At 44.3% G+C, this 27,870-nt stretch overlaps 1 protein-coding gene across 4 annotated transcripts; it reads left to right on the top strand.

The window, feature by feature from the left end:
- Positions 1-552: 552 nt before the first annotated feature.
- C14H7orf57 (chromosome 14 C7orf57 homolog) lies at positions 553-27,870 on the top strand. 4 transcript variants are annotated; one of them, XM_060171554.1, is made up of 8 exons: positions 553-865; positions 4,780-4,965; positions 8,005-8,116; positions 13,228-13,381; positions 15,274-15,324; positions 21,127-21,224; positions 23,703-23,878; positions 26,766-27,870. In XM_060171554.1, exons 1-8 carry the CDS (start codon positions 811-813, stop codon positions 26,807-26,809), a joined length of 876 nt encoding a protein of 291 aa, XP_060027537.1. In that variant the 5' UTR covers positions 553-810; the 3' UTR covers positions 26,810-27,870. The 4 variants fall into 4 exon arrangements, with proteins under 4 accessions (XP_060027537.1, XP_060027536.1, XP_016044301.2 ...); XM_060171553.1 differs by having other exon boundaries at positions 23,655-23,878; XM_016188815.2 differs by lacking the exon at positions 15,274-15,324 and having other exon boundaries at positions 554-865.

Here is a 27,870-nt window from a genome sequence, read left to right as displayed (position 1 = left end):
CTCTCCATTTCTCTCTGTCCTATCCAACAATGACAACAACAATAATAACTACAACAATAAAACAACAAGGGCAACAAAAGGGAATAAATAAAATAAATATTTAAAAAAAATTTTAAAAAACGTAGTAAGAGAAGGGACAATTGGCAAGCAAGTTTCTGCTTTTCAGGACTGCTTTGCACTCACAGCCAGGGATAGAAGCTCCCTTGAGCTCACAACTTCCGCCCCAACAAGACAGAAGGGCTCCAAGCTCTCCCCTATCCTGCCTGCAGCGCGACTCTACCCACTTCACCCACACTCACTGACCACGCCCCTTATGGCCCCGCCTAGCCTCCTGCCCCGGGGCGGTTGACTGGTGCCCGTGCCCCACCCCTAAGTCTGATTGGCCCGCTGAGGCCTCATGGGAGGTTCCGATTGGCTGTCTGTGTCCCGCCGCGCCGGCCGATTGGCCACTTCTTGGTTGTCTGGGCGACGCGCGTGGTGTTGTGGCTCCTTGCAGTGCTGGGAGTTTGGGATTGGCCGGGACCGCCAGCCCACCCGCCGGTACCGGCAGGTGCCGAGACCTCTGCCAGCAGGTGAGCGGGGCGGGAAGCTAGGGAAGCTGGGGCTGATCCTAGGAGCCTATTGTCCACTGTTATATACCCTGCGTGCTTGTGTCCCTGCTGTTTACCTGAGTGGACGTGCACACCTTTTCTAGAAGGTGAGACACCTGCAGACGTGTCACAGATTGGGCGCGGACTTGGGCTCTGCAGCCAAGCCTAGGTGGCGTCCCCAGCTCACCTGTGAACCCCGGGTCCAGCGTGTCTTCCCGGCATGAGGAACACCAGCAAAGAGCCACAGGGCGCCACGAATCGCTATGCACCCTGCGGTGAGTGGTCGGCTGAAAGGGGGCCATCTCCTGGGAGGGCTGGGACCCCAGCTTGTCTGTGAGGGTGGGGCAGGAGATAGACTGCCACTCGCAAAGGAAACGGAACCCCCTTCTGCACCCCAGTGTCAAAGCAAGGGTTAGAGGGACAGGAGGGTGTGGGTACTAGACTTTTTTTTCCCCCAATAAAAGAAAACAAGGCTATCTATTCTGTATTGCTTCAACTGTTGGAGCAACAGTATGGCTCTGAAATGTTTTGGGTAGTTTAACACTTGATGCATCTAATAATTGCTGTTTCACTGAAATTCTGCTTATGCACTTTCATTTTTAACTGAATCTGCATACATCCCCCTGTTTGTCTTTTGCTCCTAGCCCCCAGCCATGTTAAGTGTGGCTCTGCTTCAGGTGGCTCCTTTAGAACTGAGGGGGTGCAGCAGGACCACTCACCCACCAGGGTTTGAAACCTGGAGAAGGGAAGGAGGAAGACTAAGAGGCTTGGGTCTGTTTTGTGGTTTTGTTCTTTCCCATTTTGTGGCAGGCAAGACACAGTGTGGAGGAAGATAGTAAGATTTCCCTGGGAGAAGCAGTGGGGGCTGGCAGGCACACTGCTCTCTCTCCTCATGTTGTCTCAAAAGTGGAGAAAAGGTCCATTATGTGACTTGAATGTGCTACCAGTCCAGAGCACTGACTGTGATATGTTGGTGATGCTGTGGTAGATCTGGAAACTGTGGCCAGATCTGGTGGCACTGGGTGGGCAGGAGGGTCTTACAGCCTTACAGCTGAGACCTCGCCATCCTTTAGTGGGTGTTCTGCCTTCTCAGGAACAACACTTAAGAGACACTGGCTGGTCTCTTAAGCACATTTACACTCTAGCATTTAACCTTAAAATAGCCCAGGAGGTATGACTAACCCAGTCTATCAGCAGGGAAAATGAGGCACAGAGGATTTTAGGAAACATCCAGAGGTCACACACCTCACGAATGGCTTCTCTGCCCAGACTTGAGTCCTCCAAGGCCAGATTCTGGCTGGAACTCTGGTGAACCCCTGTGGTTTATGCACAAATAATACACCCTGTGGTTTCCAGATCAGAGAGCTGTAGAGTCTTCTGTGAGGAGACAGGGGACCTGTGTACAGACATTGACATTATGTGATCTGGTGCCATCCAGATGCTAATCATTTCCCTATGACGAAACCTATATACAAATTTTGTTCCTCTAACTAGTGTGTGTCTGTGTGTGTGTGTGTGTGTGTGTGTTGGATGTGGTGACATTTGCTTCTTAGTTATTTGGGATCTTCCTTTCTGAGCTCCTTTGCATGCAACTATATACTCCTCCCCCCATTAGAGCTCAGTGCCGGCCTGAAACTTCCAGTAATAAGAAGGCAGAAGACACAGTATTCTCTGTGGGTTAATTAGTAATCAAAACACAGAGAGGAAAAATAAAGTAAGGATCAAATGCTTTGAGCTTTTAACAGAGAAAATTCTTGAGCTGCATAAGTTTAGAGAGCTTCCAGCTCCTGACTTTTCTGTTAAGTGGATTCTCTCTGTGTTTTTCACATTTCCTTGAATATTCTCCCCATGCTTCCCACCTTTTATTTGGCACAAATTTGACCCAGCTAATCACTTTAAGATATTTCAAAGATTTTTTTTTACTATCATCATTCATTTTATTTATCATCATTCATTTTTGTAGAGTGGACCCCAGCTTTTGTTCTAAGTAGAAAGCAGATGTTAAAGCTTTTTATCTCTAGAGATTGATTGCTTCTGGTGGGCTTATATAAAGTGATCTGGTCGGTACTATTTTTCTGTATTCCCACTATATTAAAGAAAGAGAGGAGGAAGGAGAGATGGATTTTTTTTAAATAAAGAAGGGCTCAGTCAGTTGTGGAGGCTGCTGAGTTCAAAATCTGCAGGGCAAGTTGGCAGACTGAGGACATGGGAAGAGTTGATGGTGCAGTTTTTGAGTCCAAAGGTTGAATTTTCCCTTCCTTGGAAGGCCTCAATTCCATGCACTGACGCAGTCCAGACCACACAGTAGGGAGGGCCATCTTCTCTATTCTGTCTGCTTATTTAAATATTAATAACGTCTTTAAAAAAAATGCCATTGCAGTAACTTGTGGAGTCATGTCTGACCTAGCATCTGGGCACAGTGGCCCAGCCAGGTGGGCTCAGACACTGCCCACCACATCTGCCATGAGGCCAGAGCTGTGTGAGACTCTTGAGTGACCTGAGTTTGTGGCAGCTCCTTTATGTAAGCCCCTTAGCCACTTGGGCCACACTAATGGCATCTTTTGTAGTTCATGTTCTCCTGGGATTCTGGTTCTAATAAGCTGTGATATCCCCACACAGTTAATCAATTTCTGATGCAAAGCCAGGCCTGAAAAGCCAATAGTTCTTATACCCCCCAGCCCTCCCCTTGAGGTCCTAGGTAGCCATTGCTAACTGCATATGCCTGGTTTCCTGCCTGCTCAGCTTGCTCCTACAGGGTGTGATATGGGTGGTCACAAGGAAGTGCCAATGACAGGCTTCTCTGTCTTCTAGGCCTAGTTCAGCTTGCCTGGCCCCAGCTCCGCTGTCTGTGGGACTCAGAGCCCTATCTTCTAGGCTTTCCCTCCTTTGACTTTGTGGGCACCAGTTGCCATTGTCTTTGTACCTGAATGGCTTCCATGACACCTGGATGCCCTGGCCAGGTCACTGTATTAACCTTCATTCCAGAGGGCTCTGCTCTGCCCACCTTTCTGCCTTGAACACCAACAGAAATGAAGGCCTGCCTGAATGCTAACTCCCAGGGCAGACAAGGGCCTGAGGGATTTCGGCTAAGAGGCTTCACTAGAAGAGGCTTCCCTGCCATCACCCCCAACTCCTTTTTGTCATGTTGGTAAATGCACTCAAGGAGGCTCATGTTGCTCTGAGCAAATTTCTGTCTCAGTGTTATTCTCTTTTCAAAAAAATTTTTTAGACTTCTTTTCTCATAATTTTTATTTATTTATTTGATAGGACAGAGAAATTGAGAGGAGAAAGAGAGATAGAAAGGAATGGAAAGAAAGAGAGAGAGAGAGACACCTGCAGTACTGCTTCACCACTTTCGAAGCTTCCCCCGTACAGGTAAGGACCAGGGGCTTGAACCCAGGCCTCTGTGCCTGGTAACATGGGTACTCAACTAAGTGTACCACCACCCGGCCCCAGTCTAGGTGTTTCTAGTGCACTGAATTGATAGACTCTTGACCTACTTTGGATCATCTGCTCAAGAGAACAGACCATGATGCTTTTAAGTGATTTGGTATTTTTTCAGGGATTTGTATTTTCCAACTTATCCAGAAATACAGTTTAATTCCAATGTCATGGGGGATGAAAAAGAGAGAGAGATAATATGACACATGTCAGGGCTTTGGGTTACCTCATTGGAAGCTCAACCCAGATGGAAGAGGCTCTGGAAGGGACAGGGCTGGTAGCATCAACCTTAGCAGAGAAACTGGCAGGGCCTCCTACTGGGGTTGTTTCTTCTGAGATCAGTTACTGGTGAGCTGGTGACTTGATGTCTAGACTTCGAGTCTCAGGCCTGGTGGAGCTGCACAGGTGCTCAAACAGGGCTGTTCCCCTCATGCTAGTGTCCCAGGGTGGCTTCTCCCTGGCCAACAGCCTGTGTGGGACCAGATGCCCTTGGTGGCACAGTGAACCAATTTATCCCAATCTTTTAATAATTTCCTTCTTTTTAACTTATCTATTATTTATTGTATATAAATAGAAATCAAGAGGGAAGAGGAAGATAGAAGAGGGAGAGACATAGAGACACCTGTCATACTGTTTGACTACTTATGAACCTCTTCCCCTTTGGGTGGGTACTGGGGCCTTGAACTGGGTCTTTGTACATGGTAATACGTGTACTCAATTGGATGTGCCTCTTGTTTCTCTTCTCTAGACTGGTATTACCACCTGCCTGTGAAGCGCTCTGAGAAGGCTGTGGCCGCCCCACCTGCATCCCAGATCCCAGGGCTCAGCCACTTGAGAGACACACCCAATGGGAACCCCTTTGGGACCCGGAGATACTGGATCAAAGAGACAGACTCCGAGTATGTGAAGCTGGCGAAGCAAGGTGGCCGGCCTGGTGAGCACACCCAGTGTGGGAGGAGCAGGAAGCCTCCCGACCCTATAAAAACTATGTTGTCAAGCCCACAAGTTTCACCTAAGACCTTGGGAAGTGTAGGGAGCTGCTGGCAGTGTGTACTGTGCTCAGAGATGTACTAATTTTGATTGGAAGTTAGAGGGAATGGACTTAAAATTTCACCACATTGGCTCTGCAGGAGTTTTATTCCTAGTGACTCCATTCATTGTCCCCTTCTCATTTTCTTGCTTCCTTTCCTTCCATCCATCCATCCATCCATCCATCCATCCTCCCTCCCTCACTCCCTTCCTTCCTACCTACCTTCTTTTCTTTCTACCTCTCCCTCTTTCCCTTCCTTCTTTTCTCTCCCCCCCCCCTTTTTTTTTTTTGGTTTCCATGTTTGTTTGTTTTTTAATTTATTCTGGATAGAGACAGAGAGAATTTGAGAAGGAAGGGGGTAGAGAGAGAAAGAGACAGAGGGACACCTACAGACCTGCTTCACCACTTGTGAAGCAATTCCCATGCAGGTGGGGAGCTCGAACCAGGATACTTATGCTGGTTCTTGCGCTTTGCGCCACCTGCGCTTAACCCGCTGCGCTACCACCTGACTCCCTCTTTTCTCTTTCTTATGTGTGATTAATAGTGGGTTACGAGATTGTAAGATCACAGTGCATATTTCCACACCACACCCACCACTAAGGTTCTGTGTCTCCACCCTCTAACAATAACCACCATAGTTCTCACAAAGTCTTAGAAAAAGTTTGCTTCTGTGTGCTTTTTGTTTGTTTCACAAGTTCATATGTGTCAATTCTGTAGATTCCGTATGAGTGAAACCATGCAGTTGTTAGTCTTTCATCTCTTCTATTTTACTGATTTACTTATGTTTATATTACAGAATTACATGTCAACAGGGGTTTGAATCCACAACCAGAGTTCTGAATCTTCAGTTTCCCCACTGCAATCCACTACAGTTCCCCTAAGGTTGTAGACATGGGCTAACTATCATCTCTATAACTACTTGTCCACATTTATACATAATTGCCCCCTTTTTTTCTGATTCAATCCTCTCCTCCCCTCCAAGCCACTCATGACAACATTACTACATCCATATGTCCCTCTCCTTTTCCTCCTCTCCTTTGGGTGCTGATGGAGCTGGAGTGCAGAGACCTCTTATCTTCATCCTATCACTTCTCCCCCAATGGGAGTGTGGATCATGGTTGTTTTGGGGGAGCAGAAGGTAGGAGCTCTGGCTTCTGTAAATGCTTCTCCACTGAACATGGGCATTGATAGGTCAATCTATATCCCCAGCCTGTTTCTATCTTTCCCTAGTGGATCAGAGCTCTGGAGATATGAGGGTCGAGGTTGTCTGCCCAGAGAAGTCAGGATGGAGTCGTGGTAGCATCAGTTACTTGGTGTCTGGAAGGGGGCATGACTTAAGTTGAGACAACAGAGTTAATGAATAGGAACCCAAAGTTTAAAATTGTCTTTCATCTCTTTACTTAATTAGCTAAGCATGATCACTTCCAGTTCCATACATTTTGTCCCAAAGGACACACCGTTGTCTTTTTTTATCACAGAGCAGTATTTCATGGAATATATATCCTATAACTTCTTTAGGCAGTCATCTGATGTTGAGCATTTAGGCTGCTTCCACTCTTTGGCTATGATGAATAAAGCGGCTATGAACACAGGAATGCATATGTCCATTTGAATTAGTGCCACAGAGACTAGGGAACTTTTCCCACTGCTGCAGGGGAGCTAGCTTTGCCGTTCAGGGTGCTGCATGGGGCAGCTGCTTCCTCACTGTCTCATGAGGCCTCACTCCCTGGTGCCTGTTCTCAGAGCCTCTGCAGTGCTGTCTGGGCTACTGATATGTCCTAGCTAACATGGTCTTCAGTTGCCTGGGAGGAGGCCAGGCAACATCCAACTTGCTGTTCTCCCTGTGGGTGCATAGGTGGGGCACAGGCAGAACCTGGGTGTGTTCTTTGTTCACCCCCACTTCCCAGCCACTTGTGGGATGGCCTGCAGAGTTTTCATCTGACCTGCAAATTAGGCAGAAGGCTTGCATCAGCTCTGACTTTGCTGATCTCCTGATTTAACCCTGGTGTTGGGGTGATGCAGTAACTATCCTTTGGAAACTTCTCCTAGACTGTACAGAGGGAGAAGGGATCATGTCTGCATCCTGTTTCCAAACAGCACCTTCTCCCCCCAAAAAAAAAAATCAGAGTCTAGTAGTGGCATTAATAGGGGGCAGGAGGAAGGGAGATCATAATCTTGCAAATGTGAGGAAAGGAGATGTTAGCAGTTGAGGGGTCTGGGTGAAGAGTGTAGGGGTATGTGTCATCTTACAAGTTTTCTCTAAGCCTGAAATATGTCTAAGTCAAAAGTGGGAGAATTAAAAAGTTAGTTCTTACCTACTGTCAGCCATCAGTGTTGGCTGTGGCCACCCTGTTATTCTCAGCATTTCACTGTCCTTAGCAGCTGACAAAGCTAGTCATTTGCATGTCCCCCACCCCAGGCTGTGGACACCCCCAGCCAACCCCCAACTCTGATCATTTCCCTGGAGCCAGGGGAAGTGTCGGGGTCCTTGGGGGAGGGATCAGTGAGCAGGCAGCAGATGGAGAGTATCTGAGAAGGAGCCTCACCAGTGCTGAGTCCCTATTGAAATGGCTCCAAGGAGTGGCAGTGATCAACACCCCCACCCAGTGATTCACTTCTGGAAGTGTGAGTGTTGTCAGGTGGATGGTCCTTCTGGAAATCCTGTGTGTGTGTGGGGGGGGGGGGAGTTGAACCATGGCCACAGGGAGCTGTCAGACTTTCGAGGCTACAAGCACAGTGTGGGGGTAGCCGGGAGCAACTCTGGGTGTGTATGGATGCCAGCTCAAGAGTGGGGTGGGCTGGGAGTGCCCCCCCCAGGGCTGTCCCTGTCCCTGCTGAGCACAGCAGGCCCCCTTGCAGCTGGGGTCAGGAACCTCCTTCCCCATGTCCTGTGGCCCCACAACAGGACAGGGCCACTCATGTCTGCTCTGTTTGGTTTTTGAGATCTGCTGAAGCACTTTGTGGCCTCCGGGAGCAGGAAGGGCTCTCCGGTGGCTTACGCCATGCCAGACTGGTACATTCACCACAACAAGCCGTCTACCGCCAACCAGCGACAGTGAGTACCCTGGCCAGGCCTGACCTTGGCCTTGCCAGCTAGCTTGTGGCGGAAGAGGGAGGGGAGGCCTAGCTCCATTTGAATTCTCAGTGCCTCACTCGAGCACCAGTAGTGACACTGTATAGCTCCTGGTAGAATTTACAATTTGGATGAACTTTATCACATTAGTTAAAATACAGAAAAAGCCTATGACAAGCAAATATTAATCTTTGAAAATCTTCATGATTTTATTTTTTGTTCTTATTTTAATGGATTATCTAGCTAATTATGGGAGTTAGTTGATTTTATATATAACACTGATTTAACTATGAATTTATTTCAATTCTTATTTTGAAACTAAAGTTTTCCAATTTTGTTTTTATAGTATCTATCACTACATTTTGCAGCAGGTCACTGTCTACTCACATTTCCAAGCCCTACCTACTAATGAAACACATCTAGTAATAGAAGAAATGTTTGTATTGATTTGAATCTGCCTACCCTCACCTTTACTTATGAATTTGAGAAAACCAAATATCCCTATTTTTATTTTGATTGTCAGGAACTGGTTTGTAAACAATGTAATGAGATGACTTATAAGATAAAACATGATTTTAAAAGAAGAAGAAGTCGGGGCGGGGTGGGGCGGGGGTGGGTTTCGGGCTGTGGTGCACCAGGTTAAGCACACATAGGGCCAGCTCAAGGGTCCCCTTGGAGCCCTTGGCTCGCGACTGCCACCTGCAGGGCGGTAGCTTCAAAAGCGATGAAGCAGATCTACAGGGGTCTATCTTTCTCCCTATCTCCCCCTCCTTTCTCAATTTCTCTCTGTCCTATGCCAAAATTTAAAAAAAAAATTAAGAAAATGGAAAAAATGGCCACCAGAAGCAGTGAATTCATAGTGATAGCACCGAGCCCCAGTGGTAACCCTGGAGGCAAAACTAAACAAACAACCAAAAAATGGGAGGGGGGGAGAATTTACAATCTGCCAGCTTTCCAGAGGTGTGACACAAATGCTTCTTCATTTTATATGTGTGTGTGTGTATTTTATTAGTTATTTACAAGATTATAAAATAATAGGGGTACAATTCCATACCACTCCCTTAACCCCCCTCCAGTGGTAACCACCATAGTTCTCCCAAGGTCACAAACATGGGTTGACTATATATATATATATACATATTTATATACTTTTTAATTCATGTGTTTTAATTTTCTATATTCCATATATGAGTGAAATCATCCCATAATTGTTCTTCATTTCCTTATTTCCCTAAGCATAATCACTGCCAATTAATTCCATTTATTTAGTCCTAAAGACACAATCATCTTGGTCTTAACTACTGAATAACACTCCATTGAGTATATGTGCTATGGCTTTTCTCTTCGTATTTATAAGACTTAAATTAGTGATTTTTATTTCATTGTTAAAGGTTCTTCCTTCCCTCCACCTCTTAAATATTCCTCAGAGTTTCCCCCCACACACAATATTTTAAACTTCTAAACAGGAAAATGAAAAGTCATGCACCAGAGAAGCATGTGGGCCATTTGAGCAAAGATGGGCTACTCCCATGTGGAAGCTGATACCTATTTTTAGTCATGTCTATGGCCCTCCTTTCCAGAGGTGTGGCACATATTCTTAGAGCATCAGACTTCTGGAACTCTCTCCCTGCTTGCCAGCCTGCAACTGCTATGGTAACATTGTTTTGAGTTTTGTCCTCTGCACCAAGGCCGCCCTGACTGGCCTATCTTCTGTCAACTACAGTTTATCCCAAGGCTTTCCTCGAAATATAGGGGGTGCTCCATTTCTTCAAAAGTGCAGAACTTGCTTTGCCCTCTGTCACATCTGAAGGGTCTGAGAATCCTGTGTCCAGGCTCCCAGGCTGTAGCTTTCCAGCCACTGCTCTTGGCCTGATGACTGGTATGGACAGTCACCTGGGATGACTTTTCTGTTTTTGGCTTGAAGAACCAGGCAGACAAGTGTCACCGTGCTGCCTGTCTTGCCTGTCTTCCATTGTTACAAGCAGGCTCTGCCTATGTTGTCAACAGATAGAAAGAAATTGAGAGAGAAGGGGGAGATAGAGAGGAAGAGATACAGAGAGATAGATGCCTGAGGGCCTGAGGACCTGCTTCACTGCCTGTGAAGTGACTCCCCTGCAAGTGGGGAGCCGGGGGCTCGAACCGGGATCCTAACCAGTCCTTGCACTTTGTGCCACCTGCGCTTAATGAGACCCTGATTTTTTGTTTTTTTTTAAATTTTTTAAATATTTTATTTATTCCCTTTGTTGCCCTTGTTTTTATTGTTGTAGTTATTAGTGTTGTTGTCGTTGTTGGATAGGACAGAGAGAAAGGGGAGAGAAAGACAGACACCTGCAGACCTGCTTCACCGCCTGTGAAGCGACTCCCCTGCAGGTGGGGAGCCGGGGCTCGAACCGGGATCCTTATGCCGGTCCTTGTGCTTTGCGCCACCTGCGCTTAACCCGCTGCACTACAGCCCGACTCCCGAGACCCTGTTTTTAAGAGTCTTGTTCCTCTTCTTCTGCTCTTCAGAACAGATACTCAGGAAGCCAAGCAGTGGTGCATAGTTAAGCACAAGGATCCTGGTTCAGCCCCTACTCCCCACCTGCAAGGGGAAAACTTCACGAGCAGTAAAGCAGTGCTGCGGGTATCTCTCTCCCTCTCTATCTCTTTCTCCCCTCTCTGTTTCTCTCTGTCCTATCAAATTAAAATGGAAGAAGGGGAAAAAAGTCGCTAGGAACAGTGGATTCATAGTGTTGACACTGAGTCTGAGCCATAACCCTGCTGGCAAAAAGAGAGGAAGAAAGATAATATGAGAGAGAAAAAGAGAGAGAGAGAGAGAGAGAGAGAGAGGAGATACTCAGGGCAAACAATTGCTCCTCTCTGACATTCACAACAGCACATCCAGGAGAGAAAAGGAATAGGCAAATAGAAACAGGGGGCACAGGAGGCTAGAGAGGGAGTAGGGATGGGTTGGTCCTATGGGCTGGGTTTCCTGGGTCTCTCTCAGGCCTAAAGCCCTGTCTTTGTTATCCAGACAAAGGGGTAAAGGCTGTCTGCCTTCCAACACCCACCTCTGGTGTGGGGTTGCCTGAACACTGCACCTTGGTGCCCCCAAGGGTCCTTCCTAGACCTGTCTGGTTTCTAGTGTCCTGGAGCTGAGGTGTCCTGGAGAACTGGCTGAAAGTTTCAGTGCCACTTAAAAATAAATAAATAAATAAATAAATAAATAAATAAATAGGGGCTCAGGCGGTAGCACAGAGGGTTAAGCGCACATGGAGTGAAGTGCAATGACCAGTGTAAGGATCCTGGTTCAAGCCCCTGGCTCCCCACCTTCAGGGGAGTCACTTCATAGGCGGTGAAGCAGGTCTGCAGGTGTATATCTTTCTCTCCCCATCTCTGTCTTCCCCTCCTCTCTTGATTTCTCTCTGTCCAATCCAACAACAATGACACCAATAACAACAATGATAATAACCACAACAACAATACAACAAGGACAACAAAAGGGAAAATAAATATTAAAGAAATAAAATAAAATAATATTGCCTAACAATACAAAAGGCTATTACTAGTATTAAATAATCCTGCGAGGGTTGGTGAGATAACAATATGGTTATTTTAAATACTTCTATGCCTGAGGCTCTGAAGCCCTATGTTCAGTTGCCCATACCACCATAAACCAGAGTTAAACAGTGCTCTGCTAAAATAAATAAATACATAAAATAAAAATTTTTTAAATGGTACTGTGTAATGATTGGTGTGGAAGAGAGACTAACCACTTTACACAAAGTAGATAATATAATAGAAATAATTGTTTTATCAAATTTGGCTTTAGGAGTCTGGGCAGTGGCACATCTGTAATGTGAGCATTTAACTAGGTGTGCCACTGCCTGGCTCTTCAGTGGCACATCTGTTGAGCACACACATAACCATGTGTAAGGACCTGAGTTCTAACTCCTGCTTCTCACTTACAGGGGGAAGCTTCATAAGCAGTGAAGCAGGACTGCAGGTGTCTTTCTTTCTCTTTTCCTTTTTTTATCTCCTCTCCTTTCTCAGTTTCTCTCTGTCCTATCAAATAAAATAGAAAAACAAACAACAACCCCCCCAAAGGAAAAAAAACAGGAGCAGTAGATCTGTTGTACCAAAACTGAGCTTCAGCAACAACCCTGGTGCCAGTTAAAAAAATTAAATTAAAATTAAAATTTCTTTTATAATTTAAAACCAGAGCTGAGCAATGCTCTGACAAAATAATAAGAATTTCTAATTTAAAGGATCAGGAGGTTGGTACAGAGAACCAGCCTGGCATGCCTGAGGTTCTAGAGGCCCCAGGTTCAGTACCTAGCAGACCTAAAGAGTCTTCTTTTTCGGATTTTTAAAAAATTTTATTTTCTATTGAATAGAGATGGAGAGAAATTGAGAGGTAAGGGGAAGGTAGAGAGAGAAAGAGATAGTTAGTTACCTGCAGCCCTGCTTCACCACTCATGAAGCTTCCCCCTGCAGGTGGGGACTGGGGGCTTGAACCCTGGTCCTTGCACACTGTAACGTGTATGCTTAACCAAGTGCACCACTGCTTGGCCCTCTGAACACTCTTCTTTAGGAAAAAAAAAAAAAAGAAATAGTAAAAGTATGTATGATTTTAATCACTTAGAGCTCCCTTCACAAAAGTTCACACACTTCTTTCTTTTTGCCTTGGGGGCTTCATTTTTGCATGATTTCACTGGTTCCCATCAAAAGTAGAAACAGAGATGGAAAGAGAGAGACCCAGCGGGAAAGAGACACCACAGCACTGCTCAGGAAGCCTCCCCTTTGCATGATGCTCCCAGGGGCTTTAACTCAGATCCTCACACACAGTAAAGTATGCACTCTACCAGGGGAGCTACCTCCCACCTCCCTGTCCTGACACTGGGACTTCTGAGTCTGGATCACAAACCCTGGAGAAGACCTAGGAGTGTGTTCCTTCAGCAGATATGGGAGGGAGCCACTCCCCCCACACACACACACACCTCCCACCCCAGGATCCTCTTGGGCCAATCCAGTGGGAGAAGGAGAAGACCTGGTGTTGAGTACTTAGCACAGAGATGAGAAACAGGCTGAGACTCTACTGTCTTTCTCCACAGGGTCCCTGCCGTTTCCATGCCAGATTACATGGTTTATGAGGAGTTTAACCCCAACCAAGCCAATGGCAGCTATGAATCTAAAAGAGGGCCCTTTGACTTCGACATGAAAACAGTGTGGCAACGAGAGGCTGATGAACTTGAGGAGAAAAAAAAGGTGACGGGCCATCCCTAGCATCCGCTTTGCTTTGCCACTCGCTAAGTCAGGTGGCTGCTAGGTGGTTCTGAGTCTCCTGTTATCCTCGCTGTGGTGCACATCTTGTATTTTATGTGAACCTCCACAGACACAAGTGACCATGATAATATTGTCATGTTCTTATATGACTATCGACTCCATAAGGGTAAGATTACTTTGTTTGTTTATTACCAAGGTCTTGCACCTGTATGATTTCCCCTGCTCATAGTGGTCTCTTTCCCTTTCATTCTCACAGAGACACAGAGAGGGAAAGAGACCCAGAGAGGGAGAGGCAGACAGAGGGAAAGGGACACACCACAGAACCTCTCCAATAAGCTCATAAGAAACTGAGCGGTGGTGCACATGAACCCGGGTTCAAGCCCCTGCTCCCCACTTGTAGGGGAAAACTCTGGAGAGGCAGGGCTGCAGGAGGTATCTCTCTGTCTCTCTCCCTCTCCATCTTCCTTGCCCCTCTTAATTTCTCTCTATCCTATAAAATAAAATCTCATGAAGCTTGCTCCAATATGGTATCAGGGACTCAAACCTGGGTCGTCCTACATGGTGAGCCGTGCACTCTTGTCAGCTGAACTATCTTACCACCCGCTCCACTCTAAGATTACTTTTTATCAAGTGACTTTTAACTAGTTGATACTTATCTAGAAGAGGTAAGACAGGCTTCCATACCTGCTTCCTCCACACAGAAAAAGGATGTTTCGTATTGACCCATTCTCTGGTTTCTGAACACTTGCAATGTATTGAGTTGTTGGAAAAGTCAGGATGCCTGTTTGCATAGGAGAAAAATAAATCATGACTTTTCCAACAGCCCAATATTTAAGAATTCAGGCATTTTGGGGGCTGGGCGGTAGCACAGCAGGTTAAGTGCACACGGTGCAAGGCACAAGGACCTGCTTAAGGATCCTGGTTCCAGCCCCTATCTCGCCACCTGCAGGGGAGTAGCTTCACAAGTGGTGAAGCAGGTCTGCAGGTGTCTGTCTTTCTTTCCTCCTCTCTGTCTTTCCCTCCTCTCTCCATTTCTCTCTGTCCTATCCAACAACAACAACAACAACAGCTATGACAACTACAACAAGGGCAACAAAATAGGAAAAATGGCCTCCAGGAGCAGTGGATCCAGAGTGCAGGTACCAATCCCCAGCAATAACACTGGAGTAAAAAAAAAAAAAAAAGAATTTAGGCATTTTGGGGGGCCAGTGTTTGTTAATTCTAAAGGAGAGAAGACAGTGCAGTTTTTGTGTAGCCCCTTCCCCTCTGCCATGGTGTCACTGGGGTTGGGAGAGCATATGATTCCATGATGAAGCCTTGTTAGGGGACAAAAGAGCAGCTGGGGGCTCCAAGGCCAGCTCCAACTGTGAGCTTATGTTGTGATGTCTGGACTGGAAGGCCTTCGAATCACTACAGGGACGCCAGTACCTAGGCCTGACCTCAGCCTTCTTTCTTGGAGCATGGATTTTTTAGGGTCTTGGTTTTTTTAAAAATATTTATTTATTTATTTATTTATTTATTTATTGCCTCCAGGGTTATCGCTGGGGCTTGGTGTCCCACTACGAATCCACTGCTCCTGTCAGCCGTCTTTTTTTCCCATTGTTGTTGCTGCTGCTGTTGTTGGATAGTACAGAGAGAAATTGAGAGAAGAGGGGAGGGCGGGGGGGGGGGGACACCTGCAGATCTGCTTCCCCCCTTATAAGTAACTCCCCTGCAGGTGGGGAGTCGGGGACTCAAACCAGGATCCTTGCGCTTGTCCTTGCGCACCGCACTATGTGCGCCTAACCCGGTGTGCTACTGCTGGCCCCTGGAGCATGGGTTTTTAATTTTTTTATTTATGTTTAGTAAAATGATGCTGTCCTTATTCAAATCAGTGGTGGTGCTTTGACCATGAGAACAAGAAGAGTGGTCCAGGAGGTGGCGCAGTGGGTAGTGTTGTATTCTTTTTTATTTTTTTTAGGTTTTTTTTTTTTTTTTTACATTTTTTCCCTTTATTGGGAGGTTACTGTTTTACAGTAAATACAATAGTTTGTACATGCATACCATTTCTCAGTTTTCACATAACAATACAACCCTCACTTGGTCCTCTGTCATCCTTTTATAGATTCTGTACTCTCTTCCCCCCACCACCCCAGAGTTAAGAGTGTTGTATTCTCAAGTATGAGGTCCTGAGTTCAATCCCTGGCAGCACATGTACCAGAGTGATATCTGGTTCTCTCTCTGCCTCTCTCTCTCTCTCTCTCTCTCTCTCTCTCTCTGCTTATCATTCTTCATGAATAAATAAATCTTAAAAAGAATAAAATAAAAACAAGATGAACCAATCTCACCCATATATTTAGGGGTGGAGTGAGGATGTCTCCCCAGCACCAGGTACTTGATTTGATGGTCCAGTGAGTTTTCAGTGCCTGTCTCCCCGATTTCTCCTCTCAGTGCCCCCATCTAAAGAGGAAGCCAGGAAGGCTGTGGTTTATTTCTGCCACTCACACAGGTAAAGAGCTGCATGGAATGCCAGTTGCTCACAGAGGGCTGTCCACTTTTTCTGTATGACGTTTCCAGTCTCTTTCAGTAATTGTGACCTTAAGGTATTTACATGATCAGTAAAATGGACTGTTTGTGGGGGTTGAATCTGTCCCCTGGGGATTTGTAAGAGACTAAACCACTCAGCAATAAGTAGGACCTTTGGTTGTTAATCATGGCTACCCTGAACATCTGACCTCTGGAAAGACTTCATTTATTTTTATTTGATAGAGGGAAAGAGAGAGAGAGAAGGGGGTGGGGAGAAACCACAGCACTGAAGCATCCTTCAGTGCAGTAGGGACCGGGTTTGAACCTGGTTCACATGCTTGGCAAATCAGTGCACTGCTCAAGTGAGCTATTTTGTGGTCCTTGAAGGAACTGTAAAACAGGACATTCTGTTCTGAGCAGAGCAAGTGGGTTTTGTTTTGCTTTGTTTTTCTTTTTTTAGTAACTGATAAAAAGCTGAGCTAGAGGCTGCGCGACAAAGTGCTGTGATCGGTCTGTGAGATAGAGAGCCAGATGTCACTCTTGCACACCTTCTGCCGGGGATGGAACACAAGACATCATGCCTGAAAGCCTGATGCTTTCCCCTCTGTGCCACTTCCTGGACTGTATTGCTTCATTTTTCTCAGGAGTCATGTTTGCTTCCTGTAAAAGCTTACAGTTGCTTGCTTGCCTTTCTGTTTTTCCATAGCAATATTCGCTGGTTTTTTTTAAATAAGATATAATTAACCTTTGGTTGAGCTTCATTCTATGAATTTTGACAATAGACTGCATAAATCTCCATGATCATGTGATCTACCTCCCCCCCCACAGACACAAACAGCTCCCCAACTCCCTAATTTTCTTTTTTTTAATTTTTTATTATTGATTTAATAATGATCAACAAGACTGGGATAAGAGGGGTACAGTTTTATACAATTCTCACTACCGGAGTTCCATAATGCAACCCCTCCATTGGAAGCTTCCCTGTTCTTTATCCCTCTGGGAGTATGGAACAAAGATCTTTATAGGTTGCAGAAGGTGGGAGTTCTGGTTTCTGTAGTTGCTTCTCTGCTGGACAGGGGTGTTGACAAGTCAGTCCTTATTCACAGCCTATTTCTGTCTTTTCCTTATGGGGTGGGGCTCTGGGTAGGTGGGGTTCTAGGACACATTGGTGAGGTCATCTGCTCAGGGAAGTCAGGAAGGCATCATGGTAGCATCTGCAACTTGGTGGAGTTTGCTTTTCCTTTTTTATTTTCAGCTCCCTTTTGCAAATTTTTAGATGTCAACACCCAATTTTCAAGCTTCTTTATGGTCTCTCCTCTCTTACCCTCAGCCTCTGGCAAATGCTGGTGTTTATTTTTTATTATTTAAAACATTTTGTTTATTTACTGAATAAAAAGAGGGCTCAAGGGAAGGGGTATTTGGTGGGGAGGGGAGAGATTGAGAGATCTATAGCACTGTTTCACTGCTTATGAAGCTTTCCCCCTGCAGATAGGAGCAGGGGCTTGAGCCCATGTCTTTGAGCTTGGCTACATGTGCACTCTACCAGGTACATCACTACCTATGCCTTGTTTCAAGTCTTAATAATCTTTCTCTATTCAGATGCCAACAGAACCACCTCTGCATGCTCTTTTTTGCCTGCTCCCCATCTTTAATTTTATTATTTATTTATTTTTTGACCTGAGCACTGCTCAGCTCTTGTTTATGGTTTATGGTTTAGAGGTTGAGCCTGGGACCTTGGAGCCTCAGGCATTAGAGTCTGTTTACATTTTGCTATCTTGCCCATCCTAAGAATTTTTTTTTAATTTTTTATTATTTTGTACCTGTCCTCTCCATGTGCACCTGATTAAGCACACACATTACAGTTCGCAAGGACCCAGGTTCAAGGCCCCTCGTCCCCACCTACAGGAGAAAGCTTCATGAGTGATACATCAGGACTTCAGGCATCTCTGTCTCTTTCTCTCTCTCCCCCCCCTCAATTTCTCTCTCTCTCTCTGTCTTTATCCAATAACAAATAAATAAAAGATTTTTAAAAAGAAGTGAGGAGAGGGTTGGGTGATAACGCAGTGGGGTAAGCACACATGGCACAAAGCACAAGGACCGGTGGAAGGATCCCAGTTCGAGCCCCCAGCTCTCCACCTGCAGGGGAATCACTTCACAAGTGGTGAAGCAAGTCTACAGGTGTCTATCTTTCTCTCCCCCTCTCTGTCTTCCCCTCCCCTCTCCATTTCTCTCTGTCCTATCCAACAACGATGACATCAATAACAATGATAATAATGACCACAACAATGGTAAAATAACCAGGGTAACAAAAGGGAAAAAATGGCCTCCAGGAGCAGTGGATTCCTGATGTAGGCACCGAGCCTCAGCAATAACCCTGGAGGCAAAAAAAAAGAAAAGAAGTGAGGAACTGTACTTAATTTTTTTATTAGTATTTGCATACCCTGTGGATAAATGCCTAAGACTGGCATTGCTAGGTCATAAGGTACTTCCATTTTTGTTTAAGGACTCACCAGTAGTCTTCCAAAGGGGCTGTACCAGTTTGCATTTCCACCAACAGTGCAGAAGGCTATCTTTCTCCAGAACAGGCATGAGATGGAATCTCAATTTGTATTTCTTTCTTCCTCTCTCTACATCTCTCAACTCCCTCGTAGTTTTTGTTCAATTTGTATTTCTCTAATGATAATGAAGCTGAGTATTTCTTCGTATATATGTGGGCCATCTGTATCTCTTCTTTAAATAATTGTCTGTTTAGTTCTTTGGCCCACTTTTTTATTGGGTTATTTTTTCCTTTTGTTGAACTTCACAAATTCTTTGTGGATGTAAGAACATAAGCCTTTATTTGATGACTCTAACCTTCAAATCTACAGAAGCCAGCAGCATAACAATCCAACAGCGGTAAGGTCAGTTTAAACATTCCATCCATTCAAATAATGATCATTTATGTCCCATCACCTCCATTGGAAACTTTCCTATTCTTTATCCCTCTGGGAGTATGGACCAAAATTCTTTATGGGGTGCAGAAGGTGGAAGGTCTGGCTTCTCTAATTGTTTCTCTGCGGGATGTGGACATTGGGAGGTTGATTTATACCCCTAGCCTGTCTCTATCTTTCTCTAGTGGGATAGGCCTCTGGGGAGGTGAGGTGCATTGGTGAGGTCATCTGCCCAGGGAAATCAGGATGGAATCATAGTAGTGTCTACAACTTGGTGGCTGAAAAGCAGTAAGATATAAAGCAGGACAATCTGTTTAATAAACAGGAACCCGAAGGTAGGAATAGAACAGATAAAATTAGGGATCTTCAGGTGGGAAGAAGCAAGGAAGTCTATTTTAGGTATGTCCCAAGGGGCCCATGAATTTTGTAATTTTTTCCTGAGCTTGATAGCTAACATGCAGGTAGACTAAGAATATTGTCTGGAAAGATGGTGTCAGATTTAAGAATAAGGCTAGAAAGCTGGATTAGGGCAGAGGATAGCTCCCAAACATGAAGGAGGTATATATATACCATTAACTGTTAACCCAGTCAATCTGACCTAGGGCCTATCTCTGTTTATATTTAGCATGGAAGCCTCTGAGTCCTTGTCAATCTGAGCTCGCAGTCCATGGTCACAACTAGGAGCTTTCTAGACTGCACTCATTTCAGGACCTGTCTTCCTCAAATGGCAGAGTAGGCGGACCCAGTCTCCCTTCAGAGATTGGGGCAGCCGCCACCATTGCTGCTCTACAGTGAGGGCAAGGTCCTGGGGAGTCCCACAAGAGGGCTTATAATGACATTCCTGATGGAAGTGATCACTGATGGTGGATAGAGGATCTATTAAAGGACTAGACTCATCATATCTATGAGGGATGCAAGGATTCCCTGACTAGATCCCCAGATAGTGGGATAGAAAAGGCCTAATTCTTAAATATATTGCCCATCTATCTGTTTGAAAAATACTGAAAAACTTGGCCAAAGTTTTAAACCATTCTGACAGGTGTGTCCTCATTGTAGTGTTCATTCACTTGCCCTTGGTGGTTGGTGAGAAAGTACTGAGTAGACATTTGGTGTATATTTTTTTCAATTCATATATCTTAGTTGATAAGCAAAAAAAGTAGTGTTCTGGTCTTTCTTTGCTGTTTTCTTCTATTTGCCTATTGTATCCTCAACTTGCTTTCTTGTTATTCAATTTTGAGGCTTTTTGACATATTCTAGATGCAAGCTCTTTCCCAAAGATGACCTTTGCAAAGAAAAATGCCCCAATCTAAGCTTTTCTGTCTTTGTTCTTCTAGCACTTAGTCTTTGGAACAACAGCCGTTTTTGAATTTTCCAATGCCTGAGATTCATCATTTTTATTTTCTTTTCAGTTATTACTTGGCTTTGACTGTTATATCTGTGGAGTCTTTGCCCCACACAGACTTAGGAGTCAATCCTCTGTTTTTATCTAAAGCTTTTATTTTATTTTATTTTGGATAGAGACAGAAACTGAAAGGGAAATGGGAGATAGAGAGAGGGAGAGAAACACCTGCAGCATTGCTTCACAGCTCATAAAGCATCCCCCAGCAAGTGGGGACCAGGGGCTTGAACCTGGTTCCTAGCACATGCTAACATGTGTACTCGACCAGGTGCACCACTGCCCAGCCCCCTGGGTTTCTTCCAGAGCAGATGAGATTAATGGTTTCTTTTACGCATTGTGTCAGATCAAAGCAATTTTGAGTTCTATGTTACTATGGCTATTTTCTTGGGAAACACACACACAAGCCCAGTGGGTTTTTTTTTTTTTTTTTTTTTTGTGTGTGTGTGTGTGTGTGGTGTGTGTGTGTGTGGTGTGTGTGTGTGTGTGTGTGTGTATGTGTGTGTCTTGCCATAAAGTTTATTGCTGGAGCTTTGTGCCAGCACCATGAATCCACTGCTCCCAGTGGCCACTCCCCCCATTTTCTTTTTTTCCCCTCTTTCTATTTTATTTGATAACATAGAGAAAATTTGAGAGGGGAGGGTAGTAGAGAGGGAAAGACAAAGAGAGACACCTCCAGACCTGCTTGACCACTTGTAGAGCTTCTCCCCTGGAGATGGGGTTAGGGCTTGAACCTGGGTCCATGTGTATGGTAACATGTGCACTCAACTAGGTGTGACACTGCCTGGTGCCTGGACTTTGGGCTTTTGCCACCATTTATCAGTCTTTTTCTCTTTTGTTGTCTGAGCTACTAGTGCTTATCACTGACCCAGGGTTTTGTGTGTTTCTTTGAACAGGTGAAGCTGCCAGCCATTAACTCAAAGTATCAGAGCAAAGTGGGGATGCCATTTGGCTCCAAAGATGTTGCAGGAAGTAGACTCTCCTTTCCTCCCATGTAAGTGTCCGGGCAGCAGCAAGGCTGCCTGCATTGGGCTTGGTGCAAGTCTTGGTGACAGCACCAACACTCTGCCATTGTCAGCCCAACAATACTGCCTCCCAGCAGCACATGTTGGCAGTGTGATCTTAAGTGCTGTCATTTCCCACGGTCTGGACTACAAAGCCCTGGCCCAGTCTTGTGTGTCTGCCCCTCCCTGCATTTCCCTGCCTTCTGCTCCTTGCCCCTCAGGAATTCCCAGGTGGGTGCTGTTCCTCTTCACCCAACTCTTCACTTCCCCCACTGGCCCCTGTCCTGCCTGAGGCCCACTTCTGAGAGTCCATCCTCCTAAATGCTGACCAGCTGCCTTTTGAATTTAGGAGCACTTGTCTTTGCGTGAGGATGTTCTTCAGCCCCAAGGTTTTACGTCTCTGAGGCCTGGGCCTTGGGGCAAGTGAGGATGAATGCTTCTGCATTCTATGGGAATGTCACTAGGTGCCCTGGCATCTGGCTCATCTCCCAGCTGCCTTGTTTTGTTTTGTTTCCATCTGGAGCTGCCTTGTTTTGTTTTGTTTTCTTGCTTTCCTTGACTCTTAGTTTACTGCTAAAATTCATGACACTGGGAGTTGGGCGGTAGCGCAGCGGGTTAAGTGCACGTGGCGCAAAGCGCAAGGACCGGTGTAAGGATCCTTGTTTGAGCCCCCCGCTCCCCACCTGCAGGGGAGTCGCTTCACAGACGGTGAGGCAGGTTTTCAGGTGTCTATCTTTCTCTCCCCCTCTGTCTTCCCCTCCTCTCTCCATTTCTCTCTGTCCTATCTAACAGCAACAATAATAACTACAACAATAAAAAACAACAAGGGCAACAAAAGGGAAAATAAATAAATATTTTTAAAAGTTTAAAAAAAATTCATGACACTATCTTTTTAATATTTAATTACTGAATACCGACAGAAATTGAAAGATAAGGGAGAGGTAGAGAAAGGGAAAGAGACAGAGGACATGCAGCCCTCCTTCACTACTCAAGAAGTAGTCCCCTTGCAGATGGGGACCAGGGGCTTGAACCCAGGTCCTGGCACATAGTAAGATGTGTGTTCGACTGGGTGCACCACCACCTGGCCCTTGGTGAATTGTTTTTTACTATTTCTCCAAACGTGTTACATTTAACAAATGCCATGACAACCAATGCCATGGTTCAGACAGGGAGGAAGAAAATGGAGCACGTGTGTATATGTAGCTATGTATACATACTATACACGTATGTATTGGGGTGTGTGTGAGAGAGAGAGAGAGATGGAGAGAGATAGAGGGAAATGGAGAGGGAGAGAGAGATCATACCATTAGGAATACCCTTGATAATGGGATGACTTGCAAGTGAGAACCTGAGGCTTCAGAGCAGGTGAGTTCAGGTGGTATGTGTCACCTATTAACCTGCCAGGTCCTATAGCCTGTCACTTGTTAATATGGGTATGATAGTATGATAAGATCTGGAACACACAACCACAGACATGAATGGCAGGTGGGAGGCAGAACTGTGTGAGGGGGAAAGAGGCAGCAGATAATCTTCAATGTGGACAAGAACTAAATAAGGAAACTATAGTTGGTTAAAAAATGGTAAGAGTCTGAGCCCCTCATCTCCACCCAGGAATATGGTGTTAGCAGGAGGTGGAGGTTCTGTAGAAGGATTCTTTAGGGAGAGAATATGAAAGTGGTGCTTCTTCAAGGAAAGGTCTTGGAAATAACTAAACATATTCTCAACTATAGAATATGCAGAAGGGATAATTAAAAATCAATATGGGGGTAAGGGAAATGGCAGAATGGTTACATAGATGGCTTTCATCCTTCAGGCACTGATGTCACAGGTTTAAGCCCCTGCACCACCATCAGTCAGAGCTGAACAGGGCTCTGGTCTTTCATTCTCTATCTCTTTTCTATCCCTTTCTCTCTTTTGAAAAAATAAAATGCATTTTTTAGATTTTTAAAAAATATTTATTTATTCCCTTTTGCCCTTGTTGTTTTATTGTTGCAGTTATTATTATTGTTGTCGTTGTTGGATAGAACAGAGAGAAATGGACAGAGGAGAGGAAGACAGAGAGGGGGAGAAAAAGATAGACATCTGCAGACCTGCTTCACCACCTGTGAAGCAGCCCCCCTGCAGGTGGGGAGCTGGGGGCTCGAACCGGGATACTTATGCTAGTCCCTGCGCTTTGCACCACGTGTGCTTAACCTGCTATGCTACTGCCCGACTCCCATAAAATAAATTTTTAAAAGAGCAAATTGATATGTAGAGAGGAAGAGAGAGATCTCTTATGTTTAAGGGACAACACATCCCATTTATTTATTTTTATTATATAAAGTATATATTTATTTTATTAGATATATAGCCTCGAACTCAATCTGGGAGATCACTAATCTCTATACTTAAGCTTTTCACCAATGTTTCTCTTTTTTGAGGCCTGGTCAAAAAAACACCTCACCCACAAACTTTTCCAAACTTATTAGCAATGGTTATAAGGATGAATGGTTACAGCGAGGAGGGGCCGATTCAGAGAAGCAAACCCCACAGACCTCCAGAGCCACAGCATCATCATCGATGTCTACGCAGGACCCTGAAGAGCACCCTGAAGAAGAACAGACACCAGTCCCTGAGGCTCCAGAAGTCTCTGAGGAAGCCCAAGGTAACAGGCACCATCAGTCTCTATTCACTGTTCTCGCAACAATGGCTTTTTTTCTTTTTCTATTCTCCATATGTATCTCATACTGAGTAATCTGAACCTGATGATCCTGGAAGCCTCTTGACAGTCTTGAGACATCTTTCTCCAAACTGCACTTACTCTAACTTCCAAAGCTGGTGCCTGCTATGATTTGAAAACTCAGGAGTTCTAGAAGCACAGTTCAGGGGCTACAAGTGAAGGTGCATTTATAATATTACAATATGCCTTTGCTCTCTTATCCACACTACACAAGATAAAACATTTTTTGGTTTAGAGACATACTTTTTAATGCATCCCTCTGGAGAGATGTGGATTTAACAGAGACAGGAAAAGGTGTGACTTCCCTGCTTTGTCTTTAAATATGTAAGATTGACTTCACCACCAGCAGACTGTATGATCTGATTGAGGTGCTGTCACTTGGCAATTAGTATAAGTCAGTAAATATTCTATTGGAAGATAAATAATTGTGCTATATAACCTGTATGTCTAAATTAGCAGCAAAACTGGTTGAATTTTGGAGGACTATTTTAATTGTTCATCTGGGCACAGAAAACATTTGAGAGAACTTGTGCTTGGTAGAGCTTCTTCCTTGGGCTTCTCTGTGTGGCTGAGACAGTTCCTGACTGCTGCCCTCAATAAAATTTCTTCCTTTTAGTATATTTTTAAAATGTATTTTAATGAGAGAGACAAAGAGAGAAGCAGAGACCAGAGTGCTGCTCAGCTCTGGCTTGTGCTGGTGCTGGGGATTGAACCTGGAGTCTCAGAGCCTCAGGCAATGAAAGTCTTTTGCAAAACCATGATGCTGTCTTCCCAACTCCTCAGTAGAGTTTCTGACCCCAGCTTAGACAATTGATTGCTTTTCTCTCATTTCTCCCCCCCACCATCCTGTCCATCTCCACCCTTAACATTGTAGACAGCAATAGCCAATCCACACATTGTCTTTTCCTTCTGTCTGAAAAACTTTCTCCCACTTCCCCAAGTCCCCAAGAGCCTATAGGTGTGTTTGCACCTCAGCAAGCTTCTTGTGAGTGTATCTTTCCCTTCTTGAGTTGCAGGGTTTTTGTTTGTCTGGTTTTGTTTTTTCCCTTTTAGCCCCTCCATATGTTTTTGCTTTTGTTGTTTGGTGTGTCAGAAAGCTGTCTTTGGGTAACTGATATAATACTGTGTTTTGAAAGAGTGCTTTTTAATGAGGGAACATAGGATTTATATCTAGGGACAAGAGTTATGTGAACCCCAGTGACCTCAGGGCACTGGACAAGGCTTGTTAGACTGAGTCCCTACCTTCCCACTAGAAGTGAGCAGAGGCCGTTCATGCTGTTTGTCCTGCTCAGCCTCACTCAGCAATCATGATGGCAGTGCCCTGCAGCACATGCAGGCAGACCCACAAACTTCTGCATCACACCCAGGCTCTCTGCCCTTATCTACCAGGACACAAGCAGTTGTTGGGAGGACTGTGCTCTCAGTTGTGATGCCCACTTCCATAAGAACAGAAAACATGCCTCTCATTTTCTTTCATTTGAAATATTTACCTCAAGGAACACAAAAAGCACAAACACCTATTTATTCTTAAGTCCTGGGAATATGGTGGATAATTTAGGGACTGCATTGATCACGCTGTATTGCATACCTGGAAGTTATTAAGAAAGTAGATATTTATTTATCTATTTTGGATAGAGACAGAAATTAAGAGGGCAGGGGGAAAGAGAGTGGCAGAGAGAAAGACAGAGATCCTGTAGCACTGCATCACCACTTATGAAACAACCCCCCACACAAATGGGAACCAGGGGCTTGAACCTGGGTCCTTGTGCACTGTAATACGTGTGCTCAACCAGGTGTACCACTTCCTGGCCCAAGAAAGTGGATCTTAAGAGTTCTCCAAATGCCAGGTAGGTGCACACTTTGCCATGTTTGAGGATCTGAGCTTGAACCCTTAGCAATAGGAGCACCATGCAAAAGGGAAGCTTCATGTGTGATGGAATAATGCTGTGATATCTCTCCTGTCTCTCTCTTCCTTTCCCTCCCCCTCTCTTTGGAAAAAAAGAGACCACTAGGAACAGTGTCGTTGCTTAGTTGTGATGCATCAGCTAAAACCTCATGGCAGAAAAGGAAAGAAAGGAGGATTTGGTTCTCATAATAATAATTTAAAAAAAAAATGTAACTCTGCATGATGACGGGTTAGTGAATGTTAACTAGATTCATTACCTACAGATGTCAAGTCATCATGTTTTATACCTGTACTAAGATGTCATACTTGATTTAACAAATAAAATTAATAGGTTAAAATTTTAATTTACAGCACGTAGCGCAAAGCACAAGGACCAGCATTAAGGATCCCGGTTTGAGCCCCTAGTTCCCCACCTGCAGGGAAGTCACTTCATAAGTGGTGAAGCAGTTCTGCAGGTGTCTATCTTTCTCTCCCCCTCTCTGTTTTCCCCATCTCTCTCCATTTCTCTCTGTCCTATCCAACAACGACATCAATAACAACAATAATAACTACAACAATAAAACAACAAGGGCAACAAAAGGGAATAAATAAATAAATCTTTAAAAAATTAATTTACATAAGGCTGGAGGGAGACTACATTAGGTAGGATTCATGTCTTGCCATGCATGGCCCAGGTTTGAGTCCGGTTACAACACAGGAGGTACCATGATGCCTGGGGAAGCTCTGGGGCTGTGGTATCTGTCTGTCTGTCTGTCTCTCTCTCTTTTCTCAATGAATTAAAAAAAACAACGTGAGCAGTGAAGTTGCACATACACAGGGCCCTAATTCAAAATATATATAAATTTTATTAAAAATTTCCTTTGTCTGTCTCTCATTCCTCTCTTTATGGATGTCATTGTGTTGCAGGTCCAGGTTCAGTAGGGTCAGTGACACCAGCAGAGCTCAGATAAGCCCCATCCCATCTGCCTTCAGGTGCACTCCCAGTTGGCTACCTACAACACGACTATGTTACAACTTCATTTACAAGGCTCCTGGTATATAGACTGATTGAATATTTTATCTTCTATCCTATTGACATCATTGCTCCATAGCTAGTATATTTGTCTTTTTTCTTCCTTTCTTTCTTTTTCTTTCTTTCTTTCTTTCTTCATTTCTCTGGGGTTAAGCATAAGGCCTTTGAGACACTTTGCCTTACTAGCCTGGGGGTGCCCTGTCATCTGTCCCTTAACCAGCCATCATTCCTATCATGATCTGGCATTCCTTTCCTTTTACTTGGGTGCCCCTATTGGTGGCATTTGTATGGAAATCAACTTTTTGTAGACTCTCTACTGGGAGAAATTCATAGCGTAAACTTCAAGCCTCTTCCATTATTTGACCCTGTAATCTTTGTGGAAATAATTTTTGTTACAGAAAAAAGAACCAATTCCAGAATATTGCAATACATTTATGTTGTGCAAAAGATTATTATGTCTTGGAGTTTTAAACAGTTAGTGGTTAAAACAAGCTTGCATTGGCTAAACATTTTTGCTAACAATTTTGCATGAATTGAAATCTGTAATATTAAACATTTGTTATTTGATATCTTCTTAAGCAAAACGATATTTAATATTTAACTTCATGCCCTTAACAAAATGTTATAATAATCAGACTGAATTATCTGGGTTTTTTTTAAGTTTTGTTACTGTTTATATGTAATGAGCATTAAAATATAGTTTTATATTTTTACATTAAATGCATTAGTAAAAATAATTTTCTGCTGAAAGATTTTCAAAAAGCCAAATAAAGTCACATATATTTTAGCACCTTTGCCAGAATAAACTTATCATGCACTTGCTCATGGAAAATATAAAAGTTAAAAAATGAATGCAATATCTATTATAAAATTAGATACTTAATTGAGCATATATATCTATATTATTTTATCAAACTGATATTATTATAGGAAGATGTATGTAGTGTAAAGAAAAGGTGAATGGCTGTATATATTGAATAAAAAGAATATTACCTTATA

The sequence above is a fragment of the Erinaceus europaeus genome, chromosome 14 (assembly GCF_950295315.1).
Source record: "Erinaceus europaeus chromosome 14, mEriEur2.1, whole genome shotgun sequence".
Classification (NCBI taxonomy): domain Eukaryota; kingdom Metazoa; phylum Chordata; class Mammalia; order Eulipotyphla; family Erinaceidae; genus Erinaceus; species Erinaceus europaeus.
The sequence above is the reverse complement of the archived record's forward strand: the minus strand, read 5'-3'. Positions and strand labels throughout refer to the sequence as shown.